General features: G+C 41.4%; 1 protein-coding gene and 1 long non-coding RNA gene across 2 annotated transcripts in view; one reads left to right on the top strand and one right to left on the bottom strand.

Moving 5' to 3' along the window:
• Positions 1–8,590, top strand: part of LOC145722719 (uncharacterized) — a 67,788-nt gene extending 59,198 nt beyond the window's left edge. The window contains exon 3 of the long non-coding RNA XR_014147193.1: positions 553–8,590. This is a non-coding gene — a long non-coding RNA (uncharacterized LOC145722719). The remainder of the gene's footprint in view (positions 1–552) is intronic.
• Positions 1–12,410, bottom strand: part of ANKRD55 (ankyrin repeat domain 55) — a 396,197-nt gene that overhangs the window by 80,949 nt on the left and 302,838 nt on the right. The window contains exon 11 of the mRNA XM_081826855.1: positions 8,555–8,645. Within this exon, the coding sequence (XP_081682981.1) occupies positions 8,555–8,612 (58 nt within the window). The 5' untranslated portion in view covers positions 8,613–8,645. The remainder of the gene's footprint in view (positions 1–8,554; positions 8,646–12,410) is intronic.

Below are 12,410 nucleotides of genomic sequence, written 5' to 3'. Positions count from 1 at the left end.
GCCTTGACCTGTTCAGTTTGGCTCCAGGGGCCATTACAGCATTACATGGTATCCCCATCAATACCTCTATGTTTCAGTCTTCACTTATAAAAAGTGAGGGAGTTGGATTACAGACTGAGGTTCCTTCCAGTTCCAAAATACGACTGTTCTAAGTCAAAACACTTCCAGGATCCATCCTGAAATTGATTTCTGCTCTGACTACCTGAAACCAGATGCCTGTGAGCCCATCCTGACGCCTCTCTATATTTACTGGTCATGCTGAGTCAGCCAAGTTGTAGCCAAAACTCTAGAACACCATTTTTTAATAGCACTAAGTAATCAGAAGGATAAAAGTGTCAATTCAGATGAATTTCAGGTGTACCTGTCACAGTTCTTAAAAAGAAGTTTAAAAAAACAAAACAAAACAGCAGACTGTGTTCTGATTTATTATGGTGAGTTAAAGAACAAAGAAATGGTCTCAAGGTTATCACAATCAAACCACAGGATATCGATGTCCAAATAATTCTTTTTTTCTTTCTATCTAATGCTGTTTATGTGTGACCTTGTTTTCAGGGCTGGGCTCCCTGAACTGTCTTTTGGAGAAACATCAACAGGTTGCTGCAGAGAACAAATGTGCTGAGTAGGAATATGATGAAGAACCTGGCTTCTGAAGCTTCTGTGATGGAACCCAAGCCTTGACCTTGCAAATACCCAGCTTCTATCACATCAGCTCCACAGGTCACATTTCTGTGTCACCCCAATCTTTTAGCTGTGGACTCCTCTCCCAAGATGCTGGTGCCCTTCTCTGCTCCCAAGGCAACCTGCCATGGAGACTGAATCCATCGCTACCCTGGAAAAGGTCAGGCTGTCACAATGAGCAGTACCCACTGAGAGCTCATTGCAACTGGACGTTCATCGTGGGTTAGCCACTTCAGGGCTGTCAGCTCCCACCAGTCCCACTTGAGGTGCCACTACCTTTCTTTTCCTTCTTGCGCTAAGAGTCACGAAGTGGTGGATGGGGTGGGCTATCAGAGACCACAAAGTCTAACTTTGTGGTAAAGGGGAGTGTGAGTAGGGCTTGGGTTTCAGAAGCTGGAGTTAAAATGGCAGCTTTGCCCTTGGCCTATGTGGTGCTGGCCAAGTCGTGTAACCTCAGACAACCAAAGATGGGATGTATCTCATAGGCTGTGTTGAGGTTCAAGTGACATAACAGGAGTAAAGAGTTTAGCACAGCACCTAGCACATGGGAGCTGCTTAATTAACCAGTTATTGCTCTTCTTCTGATTAATGATGCTGATTGATATTCTTGGCCTGATCTCCTTTATCTCCCATTGGAAGCTATTTCCCAGCCCCAGCAGGGAGGGTGAGTTACTATGAGTCCATCTTGGTGGCTGAGAAGCTGAGGACAGGCTGGGCTCACAGACTGAAGAACAGAGCCATTTACTAGCTATATAACATTCATATGGCTAGAATACAACACTTTTTATGCTGAAATCCTTTTTGTATTGCTTGACTATTTTGAAGAAGGTCGTATTAATTTTATAATAGGAAAAAAATCCCAGTATATTAAGAAAAAAAAATTGTAAGAACTGGTTGATATGTAGTAGTGCAAGACCTGTCACTTCAAATTACCATTTAAAAAGATTTAAATGATATTGTGATAACCTGAGATGGAGACATCACCCTGTGGTACTTTGGCTGGGAATGCATCATCTAAAACTAGTCATGAGGGAGCATCAGACAAACCCAGAAAGAGGAACTCAGTATTAAAAAAGAGAGAGAGACTGTAATTTCAAAATGTCAATGTCATAAAAGACAAAGGAAGAGTGCAGAAATGTTCCAGAAGAAAGGAAACACAAGACACATGACAACTAAATGTAATACCTAATCCTAGACTGGATCAAGTACTGGAGGAAATGCTATGAAAGATGTTACTGGATCACTAGACAAAATTGGAATGCAGACAGATTAAGGTATACACACACATATGCATATATATACATAGAGGGAGGCGGAGAGAGGCAGAGACAGGGAGATGTGGGACAGGGAGAGACAGAGAAGAAAGCCAACAATAAAGCAAATGGGGCAAAATGTTAACGTTAGGTGAATCTGTGTAAAAGACACAAGTGTTCTTTATACTATTTTTACAACATTTCCTTAAGTTTGAAATTATTTTCAAACAAAAAGTTAAAAAAGAATTAGAATGCTATTAAATATTGTACATGTATATTTTAAAATTCTGAGGAACATTTAGAAATAGAAATATTTCCTGTGTAAAAGGACAGTCTTCCCTTTTCCTCCTCCCCAACAGACCCAATAAAACAAGATCATGGATGAGTCAGTGACATTTTTAAGTTTTACAAAGAGAAAACAAACTAGGGGCTCCTGGGTGGCTCAGTCATCAAGCATCTGCCTTCAGCTCAGGTCATAATCCCAGGGTCCTGGGATGGAGCCCCGCATCTGGCTCCCTGCGCAGAAGAAAGCCTGCTTCTCTCTCTCCCACTCCCCCTGCTTGTGTTCCCTCTCTCGCTGTGTCTCTCTCTGTCAAATAAATAAATAAAATCTTAAAAAAAAAAAAAGAAAAGAAACCAAGGCCCTTATTAAGCACACAACTCTATTAGTTGAAAGCTAATAAGTATTAGGTAAAACCACCATGATTTTAAGAGATAAATCAGAAAAGCTGAGATGTAGATCATTCTTCAACAAGTGGATTCTCAGAATCAGCCAACACTGCCCTGACTGATAGACAGGCTTCCTGATAGAAGTGCTAAGCATGACTCCTGGTTGGATGTGGTCTTTCTGCAAGATGGTATCTGTACACATCTTCTACACCAGTCTTGCATGCACGTGCGTCTAGAACCTCACCTTCTCACCTTGTCTCATATTTGGGGATAGGTGAGATGTTTGTTTCGTACATGTTTGGTAATAACCATAGCTACATGTGTAGAAATTTTTTTTTTCAGATTCCGTTAAAATATCCTTGCATCCAAATGGTTGCATTAAAGAGAAAATACATGAATATCAATTTACTCAACACAGTTAATAATTGTTAAAGAAATGTGGAGTTAATGAATAGAGATGGCAGGAAAAGCTCAGTGTGGTGGCCTAGCTGACTTCTGAAAAAGGGGCTGAATAGCGGATCTGCCTTCTGAAATTGATCTGGCTATGTTGTGGGACATAACATCAGGGTAGACACAGACCTAAGGGACCTGGTGTACCTCCATTCCCTCGGGCTACCACTCCTGGATCCTCCTTGGGATGCATCCTACGGCAGGAGGCCTCATTCCCCAGGACAGTAGGGCTGTCCTCTGGAGAAGAATAGTGACAATGACACCACTCTCCTAATCTCCAACCTGCTGAATCACTTGCATTTTCATGGCTCTCTAAGGCTGTGAATGGTAATTGTTTGGATAAGATTCGTCGAGGGCTTCCCTCCAGCTAGGCTCACAAGAGGAGCCAGGAGTGGACTGGTTTGTCACAACCTTTCCCAGGAGTTGGTTGATGGGAAAGAATTTTCCTGTGCCAAAGAGACAGCAAGGAAGCAAGTAAGGGCAGGCTTCCAGCAAACCTGTTTGACTAAACTTGGTCTTGAGTGGGCAATAACGATGGAAGAATTCTCTCATCTCTCATTTTCCCTCTGCTCCTCTTCCTTCACCAAAAGAGAAGGCTAATCATTTCCCAGAGGCCACAGATTATTCTGCTTCTAAACCTGTGGATTGATGATTTACCAGCTAATCTTCCTTTATCTGGACCATCAGTCTGAAAATTAATCACAGCATTCTCCTCAGTGTTCCTGGGTTTTAGTCTAGGCACCCACTCAAGGTTTTTGAACCTAAAATCATCATGTGAGCCCAAATCATTCCCTCTCTGTCTTGTCTCCTTTGCCTGGCTTTTCTCTGCTCTCTACCCAAACCTCTTTGAAAATTTGCTTACTCTTCCTTTGGAGGCATCTGGATGTCACACAGAATTTTCACTTTTGCTTTTTCAGCAAAGTGCAAATCTGTACACTCTAAATTCTTTTTGTTTAGCATTCCCATTTTGGATGAAAAGTTGGAAATTAAAACCATCACATCTGTGTGTGGGAGCTTTAAAAATCCACAACACAATGGAAGAACAGCTTGATTGTGAAAATACTGCTTCATTAATTTGAATTTTCATTAATCTCTACTTCTTCATTAAAATGTATGGCCGATGAAGGAAGAGTACTGTCTAGATCAGACATGGGTTTTGAAGTCAAGCAGATTTATGCTTGAATCTCAGCGTTGCCATTTTATCTGTCGTAACCTTGGGTCAGTCATAACCTTTTAAAATTTCCTCATTGGTAAAAGGGGGGGAATAATAGTGGGGCAGATTTGAGGGTTAAATGAGCTAGTCTACGCCCATGTGGCACACAGCCTGGCTCTGCTAAGCGCTCAATAAACATTTGTTCTTTTCAAATGTAATCTATGTAAAGTACCTGCAGAGTCTGCACCAAATAGATGCCCTTTCCATCTTCCCTCCCAAATGCCAAATTTCCCTCTAGTTTCAGTAAGAATGGATTTGTACCAAAACCCCAGTCACGATACTTTCTGACAAGGGACTTGAGATTTGATATCTTTTCATGCCATGTAGCAGGCTGAATGGTGGCCCTGAAGATATGTCCACGCCCTAATCTCTGGAACCTGTTCATTTTACTGTATATGGCAAAAGGGTGGATATCACCTTATATGTCAAAAGATGTGATCAAGTTAAGGCTGTTGAGAGTAGAAGTTTATCCTGGATTATATGGGTGGCCCTCAGTGTAATCCATGCACTGGTACTATGAGGGAGAGAGAGTTCTAAGCCAGATGCTCACAAGAGAGACACACGCAGAGGACAAGGCCATGTGAAGACGGGGCACAGGCTGGAGTGGAGGCCACAAGCAGCCAGAAGCTGGAAAAAGCAAGGAAGGATTCTTCCCTGGAGAGTGCAGAAGGAGCAAGCCGAAGTTTTGATTTCATACTTCTGGCCTCCAGAACTGTGAGACAATGCCTTTCTGTTGTTTTAAGCCACCCAACCTCTGGTGCTTTGTCAGGCAGCCCTAGGACCCTACTGCAGTGGTTGAATCTGCACCGGAGGGCCTTGCCCTCCTCGTATTGTCTCAGCACCTCTACCAGTGAAAAGCCTGTGGGGTGGGCCCCAACCCCCTCAGGTGCCCACAAACACACTGCTCATCAAACACGTTACCTCCCAGGCCCTGGGTGGGGCCGGGTGTAGGCAAGACCCTTGGGAACACTTGTCCAGCTCCCATTCTCTCTCTGAGGCCTCAGGTTCCTCCTTCAGGCATCACAGACCTTTTCCTTCCACAATTACGGACAAAGCTTAAAAATGCAAATCTCTTCAGTTATATAACATCTCTACTGCAGTAGGAACCTTTGTGTTCTGTAGTAAATGATTTTACTACAGGTCCTTTCCTGCATGTGGGCTTTGAGAGGGAAGACAGCCAGGAAGAGCACGTGGGACCAGAAGCGATGTTGCTATGGTGAAAGCAAAAAGCACAAAGCAGGAGTGGAGAGCTCTGAAGACCCAGGCTTCCTGTGCCACAATTTCACAAAGCAAGCCAAAAACCCGGCTCTCATTCCTTTGGCCAGTCAGAGAACCAGATCTTTAAGCCTCCCAGCAGCCCTGCCCCTGCACATTTTTCAGACCCAGAGATCAGTCTGCCCAGGTGCATGCAAATGGGAAGAAAACTGAGACAGAACATGGGCAACTGCCATCCGTCCCTACACCCCTAGCATAAGGATGCCTTGTTACCTCTACCAAAGAGAAATAGAGAAAAATGCCATTGGAGGGATTCGGACTTAGCACATCCACATCATTTGAGCCCTGAAGGTCATTCTGTGTCATATTTTTCGAGTGCTAACCATTCTCTGGGAACCCATAAACCAGAGCAGCCTGAGCCCTACCACCACCCCATAGTAGCTATTGGGGCCAGAGACCACCCATGAAGAGAAATTTCTCATTGTTCTATTGTCTGGATAGTGAACACCTGGGGCTCAGTCCCCTCTATTACTCATTAGCTGGGGGTCTTAGTACAAACAGGGCCCACCTTTTAACCTCTCTGTGCTTTACTCTTTCCATTGGAGATGTTAGGAGGATGGGTTGGATGAGTGGTTCTCAATCTTTGTGGTACATGAGATCTTCCTGGGGAGCTTTTGTTAGGCCACACCCCACACCAATTAAACTGGAGATCTAGGCATCAGCATTTTCAAAACCTGTCCACGTGATTCTCATGTGTGGCTAAGTTTGAGAACCTGTGGATTACATGACTTCTAAGATCCTTCCAGATAGCATGTCTTTCCTCAACATCTGCATCTACCAGAATTTTGATTTTCTAAATATTCAGAATTCATGGAGAGCCCTCAAATAAAGCCCACATTCAACTTATAGAGAGAAAGTCACTTTGCCATGGTTTGCCCAACAACACAATATTGGTATTTAAAATCTATATAATGGTCTAAACCATTATGGCCTTTCATGCTTTTAAGAGGGTGGAAGGGTTAATGTGATAACAGAACTATTCAGGTATCATTTAATTTATTATTCTAGGGGACTGCTCTGAATGGTACCCTGGAGTTCTGAAAAAATATTAAAGTTTTCTAGTCAACTAGTATTAACCAAACTCTCATTTGTTCTGAGGACTGCTAAATTCAAGCTGGAGATAGAGAAGTAAAGAGCCTTTCACGTTTGAGGAACTCACGGTCCAAGGTAGTAATAATTATAATAGCAACAATAATAACAAAAGCAACCACAATTTTAAGGTACTTATGGCACATTAGGCAATGGGACTGGTGCTTTTTACAAATTATTTTATATTCTCACAACAACCTTGCTAGGCCAGCATTATTTCCTCCATTTTATTGCTGAGGAAAATAAGGCCCAGAGAGGTTAGGTAACTTGCAAAAGTCACACAGTTAAGAAGTTGATCTGCCATCCCAGCTTATGCTATTTCCACCATACCGCAGCATCTCTAGAAAGAAAGGATTGAGAACTAGAGATAGAGTTGTCAGGGAGAAGGTTAACTTCGATGAGGGAGAGTCAGGACTGGGGTGGAGGAAATGCTGTGAATTGCTCACATGAAAGGTGCTATAAGAAAATAAATATTACAAATTAATATGTTAACTAGTTATGTTTTAGGCTCAGTCCTGTAAGGAGACACAACCCTAGAACATGAGGAATTCTTTATGAAGGGCCAGCTCTTCGCAGTCAGTTCCAGCTTCCTTAAATTAGTCTTACAAAATAAGCCCACTATGCTCCTCTTTGGATTGCATAGCTCAGCAATGTCATTTTTTAGCCAGTATTAGGTCTTTGGATTTAGCCATATTTTCACTTTTCCTGATTGTCTTCAGTGATATAAGATGTACGCAAGGGAGAGGATAGTTGTGGGCACGGCCATGATAGTCACTTTCTCTATGGTGTTCATCATCCAACGCAGTGTGAACCAGCACATACTGAAGGTGCACACACACACACACACACACACACACAATTCAAAATGAGGTAAGGAGTGGAGATCAATCTGTGTGTGTGTCTAAATGTAAAGCTAATATTTGAGAAAGCACTGAACTAAAATAATTCACCCATGAAACCAGATGTAGCTTGAAGAATAGTAAACACAGTATGGCCTAAAGCAGGAAAAGGGAAAAAGAAAGAAGCAATGAATTTTCTTAATGAGGCTTTCACAAATCACCATTTTCATGTTGTACCCCAAACAAGGAAATGATCAAAGAACTTGAGGATCCTGAAGAATACTCACAGGTAACAGAAAGTGGTTTAGATAACAGATTATTTTTTTAAATATTCTAAAAAAATATCTATGACATTTACAGAGTGGAAATTTCCTGTGCATAGAAAAGGTGCATCATTGCACAAAGGTATTATGTATACACACATGTAAACACTTCATATGCAAAATGTATATGGCTGAATACATGGTTTTTATGAGGATGGGTTGATTCCACAGCAATCTTTTCATGTGGAAAACGACCTCCACTCTGCAAATTATGAGTAAGAAAGATATATCCCGTCATTACAAATAATAACATAGTAATAAGTCATACCACAACCCCGGATGAGATAATATATCAACTACAGCGTAAATCTAGGTTAACATCTATTCCTAAAAGGGAATCAAGAAGTATTTATGAAACTGGAGCAATGAGATACTGGGTTAATAGACTGAAAAGAGATACGTGATTTATTCTTTTTATATTACTTCCTATAACATTTTTTGAGAAGATTTGAAAAAAATCAAATGAGAATAAAGATGATCGTATCTGAAATAGCTGGTGTGCTCGAAACCCAATTTTTAAAATTTGTAGATCAGAATATTTTAACAAGACAAACAGACCAGAAGCTTATTTTTCCCTTCCAAATGCTTATCAAATAAGAAGCGAACATTTAGAACAGGTTTTCTATCTGAAATCCTCTTTTCTCTCTCTCTCTCTTCTCTCTCTCTCACACACACACTACTCTCTTTCCTCTTAGAATTGCAAAATCTCAACTACTGAACTAAAGATGCGAAGAACCAAAGGATGTATGAAAACAGCGTTTTTACCTTTTTGCTGATCAAACACAGATGGAGTGCTGAAATCCATGGTTGCCTGTCTCATCATTCACCATCAGAATGGCAAAAAGCATCCAGGTTTCTAGACAGGAAAAAAACACCACCTCACATGTTATAGTCAACACATCAGTCAGATACAGCATCAGTCGCCAAGACCTCTGAGAATTAAATGTGCATTAGAGCTGCAGGTTGTTGTCAAGGCAAATGATGGTAATAAGTAAATGTTATTCCTACAATACCTGCCAGAAAAAAGAGTTACTTCTTAATGGTTCCATTCGTCAGCTAAGCTTGTGGGTAATTATCATACACCGTCCGACCCCCAACAAATAAACAAAAAAGCTCAAACTCAAAAAAACACCATTTGCAGGGGGCCACCTGCCTTGGATCAGAGCCAGGAAAACACTGGAGGTCATGGAGCTTCAGGAGCTGGAATGTTGCTTTAAACCAAAAGAAATCTCAATGGGTGAGTGAGGATTCACAGGGCCAGACGGAGCATGTGCAAAGCTGCCAGTGCAGTTGGATTCAGCTGTGTTCTTGGTGGAGTGCGAGCTGCATTTGGGTCATGTGAGCGGAGAGTGCCATCTCAATGGACTAGGACGTAAATAGTGTAGCAGGAAGCTGCTGGCCATGTGCGGTATGGAGTGATTACCCGTTTGCCTAGCTCATCTGCAGTGTCCCCCTTCAGCTAGCTTCCTTCTCCAAATGACAGGGAGGATAAGGGGAAGCAAGTGGCATTTTGAAAGGTTAGATTTCAAGGCTCAGATACCCATGACAATGAAATTAGAACAGTCTGCAATCACAAGGGTGTTCAGTGCAGTATTATCTGTGGTGGAAAAAAACCCAGAAAACACCAGAATGTACATCATTTGAGGAACAGTTGAATAAATGATAGTAAATTCATCTCTAGATTAAAAAATGTGAGGTAAATCTCTCCCTGTATTCATCTGGTAGGATGTCTCTAATCTATTGTTAAATGAAAAAAAAAGGTATATATTTCATTTGTTCACATTTCTATAAAACCAAAACCACCCACTGTATATGTAAATATATTTATATATGTTCTAAGGAACATCAAGGAAGATGTAGAAAGATACCCACTAAACTGTTAATAATTGGTTACCTCAGGGGATTGCAATTAAAGTAGTAGATTTCTAACTCCATCCATCTTTGTACTTTTAGTCTTATAACAAATGTCTATTATTTTTTATTTGTCATTAAAAAGCTGATGTAATAAATTCAAAGCAAACTAACAAAGTTCTATACTCAAGATAATTTGATTTTGGGCTAAATCACACAGCCATACAACAGGTGCTCGCCTAAATGCTATTGAAAATGGTAATATTTTCTTTTTAACTTTGTGTGTGCATGCGGAAATGAAAGCAGAAACCATTTTTCTTCATATATGACCATAATTTGTTTTGATATGGACTGATAAAATTTATGACGTGTTCTTCGATAGACAAGCTTCTTTCTTATCTCTTGCTTCTTATATTTTCTCACTGCCTTATCATGTATTTTCCATTAAACACATCATCTGGCCTCAATTCCCTGTGGCAATATTGCTGCTCACTCACCTTTCCCACATCAGCCCCTCCCCCCTAAATGCCCTCCGTTCTTTTTATTTAAAACGCGAGCAGAACCTACTTCTCATAAATATCATTATGCAAAATGTGCTCCATAGGTAAATCTCTTACATTTCCCAGTGCTGTTTTTTCGCATTAGCCATGAAAGCTGAAGCAAGAAGGCTCAGTGGATTGGCAAATAAAGTGACTCATACTAGCATATACTCAGCTAAGGAAAGATGGCTCAAGCTTGCCCAGATGACTGAGGCAAAAGGATTTTTTTTTTTTTAGATTTTATTTATTCATTTGACAGAGAGACAGAGAGAGAGGGAACACAAGCAGGGGGAGTGGGAGAGGGAGAAGCAGGTTTCCTGCCAAGCAGGGAGCTGGATGTGGGTGGGACTCCATCCCAGGACCCTGGGATCATGACCCAAGCCAAAGGCAGACGCTTAACGACTGAGCCACCCAGGCGCCCCGGCAAAAGGATTTAGATTAATTTCCTTTTCATTCGTTTGCTCATTGATTCATCAAGTGCTATGGAAGGATTACCACATTCCAGTCATTTCTATAGGCTCTGATGATGCAGGTATGAGCAAGGTCTCCACACTCAATGAACTTAACACTTGGGTGCAACTTCTGCTTCTGGCCAAGGTGGAGTCATAGGGACTGGATTTACCTACTGTGTAAACAACTAGAAAATTGGGCAAAATATCTGAAACAATGGTTTTCAGATAGCAGGTAGTGATTCCTGGAAGAAGAGAAACAGATGAGCTGAGTCTGATGGGTCCCCAGCTGACTGCCTATAGGGTCTCCAGGCTGGAGCACAGGGAGGGTGCAGCGGGCTCAATGGTGGTCCCCCATAAGATGCATCCACATCCTAATCCTCAGAACCTGTGAAAGTGACCTTATTCGGAAAACGGGTTTTTGCATATGTAAGTAAGTTAAGGATTTCGAGTAGAAATCATCCTACATTATCTGAGTGGGCCCTAAATCCAATGACAAGTGTCCTTAGAAGAGCCATGCAAAGAGAAGGGGAGGTCATATGACCAGAGATTGGAATGATGCAGCCACAAGCCAGGTACCCTTGGAGCCACTAGAAACTGCAAGAGGCAAGAAACAGATTGTCCCCTGGAGACTTCACAGAGGGAGCACAACACATTCCTTGGTTGATGGATTTTGAACTTCTGGTCTCCAGAAGTGTGGGAGAATAATTTCTGTGTTTTCAGCCAAGTTTGTGCTAATTTGTCACAGCAGCTTCAAGAAATTAACACAGAGGAGGTACTGAAAATAAATGCAAAGTCTCAATAATTGTTACATTTCTGCACACATTTATAATGTTACCAAAAACCAAATTAAAATATAGACAATTTCATGTGGGTAAAAGGGCTGTTTGGGGCTCATTTTGAAGAAAGGCAGTCAAACAGAGTGGAAAGGATATGAGTTTGAGCTTGTTTCTCATTCGCTGTGTGATTAAAGCAAGTTATAGAACTTTCTGAGCCTCAGTGTCTTAATCTGTGGCAAGAAAATAACACCTCCTAACTTCTCATGAGAGATATTATTGTTGAGTCTGCTCCTGGGCTTCAAACAGAGAAAATTCTTGCTATCCAACTAAAGCCAAGTGCAAGATAACATTTGGTTTATTCCTAGGTATCTTATGGTTTTGGGTGCAATTGTAAATGGGATCGACACCTTAATTTCTCTTTCTCTGTCTTGTTGGTATATAGGAATGCCACTGATTTCTGTGCATTGATTTTATATCCTGCCACTTTACTGAATTCCTATATGAGTTCTAGCAGTTTTGGGGTGGAGTCTTTTGGGTTTTCCACATAAAGTATCATTTCATCTGCAAAGAGTGAGAGTTTGACTTCTTCTTTGCCGATTTGGATGCCTTTTATTTCTTTTTGTTGTCTGATTGTTGTGGCTAGGACATCTAGTACCATGTCAAATAGCAGTGGTGATTGTGGACATCCCTGCTGTGTTCCTGACCTTAGGGGGAAAGCTCTCAGTTTTTCCCCATTGACACTGTTGGTGGGAATGCAAGCTGGTGCAGCCACTCTGGAAAACAGTATGGAGGTTCCTCAAAAAAGTTGAAAATAAAAGCTACCCTATGACCCAGCAATTGCACTACTGGGTATTACCCCAAAGATACAAATGTAGGGATCCGAAGGGGTATATGCACCCTGATGTTTATAGCAGCAATGCCCACAATAGCCAAACTGTGGAAAGAGCCAAGATGTCCACTGACAGATGAATGGATGAAGAAGATGTGGTATATATATATATAT

This window comes from Leptonychotes weddellii, chromosome 7, assembly GCF_054177405.1.
Source record: "Leptonychotes weddellii isolate Sample4059 chromosome 7, ASM5417740v2, whole genome shotgun sequence".
NCBI classification, from domain to species: domain Eukaryota; kingdom Metazoa; phylum Chordata; class Mammalia; order Carnivora; family Phocidae; genus Leptonychotes; species Leptonychotes weddellii.
This window is presented reverse-complemented; position numbering and strand designations above follow the sequence as displayed.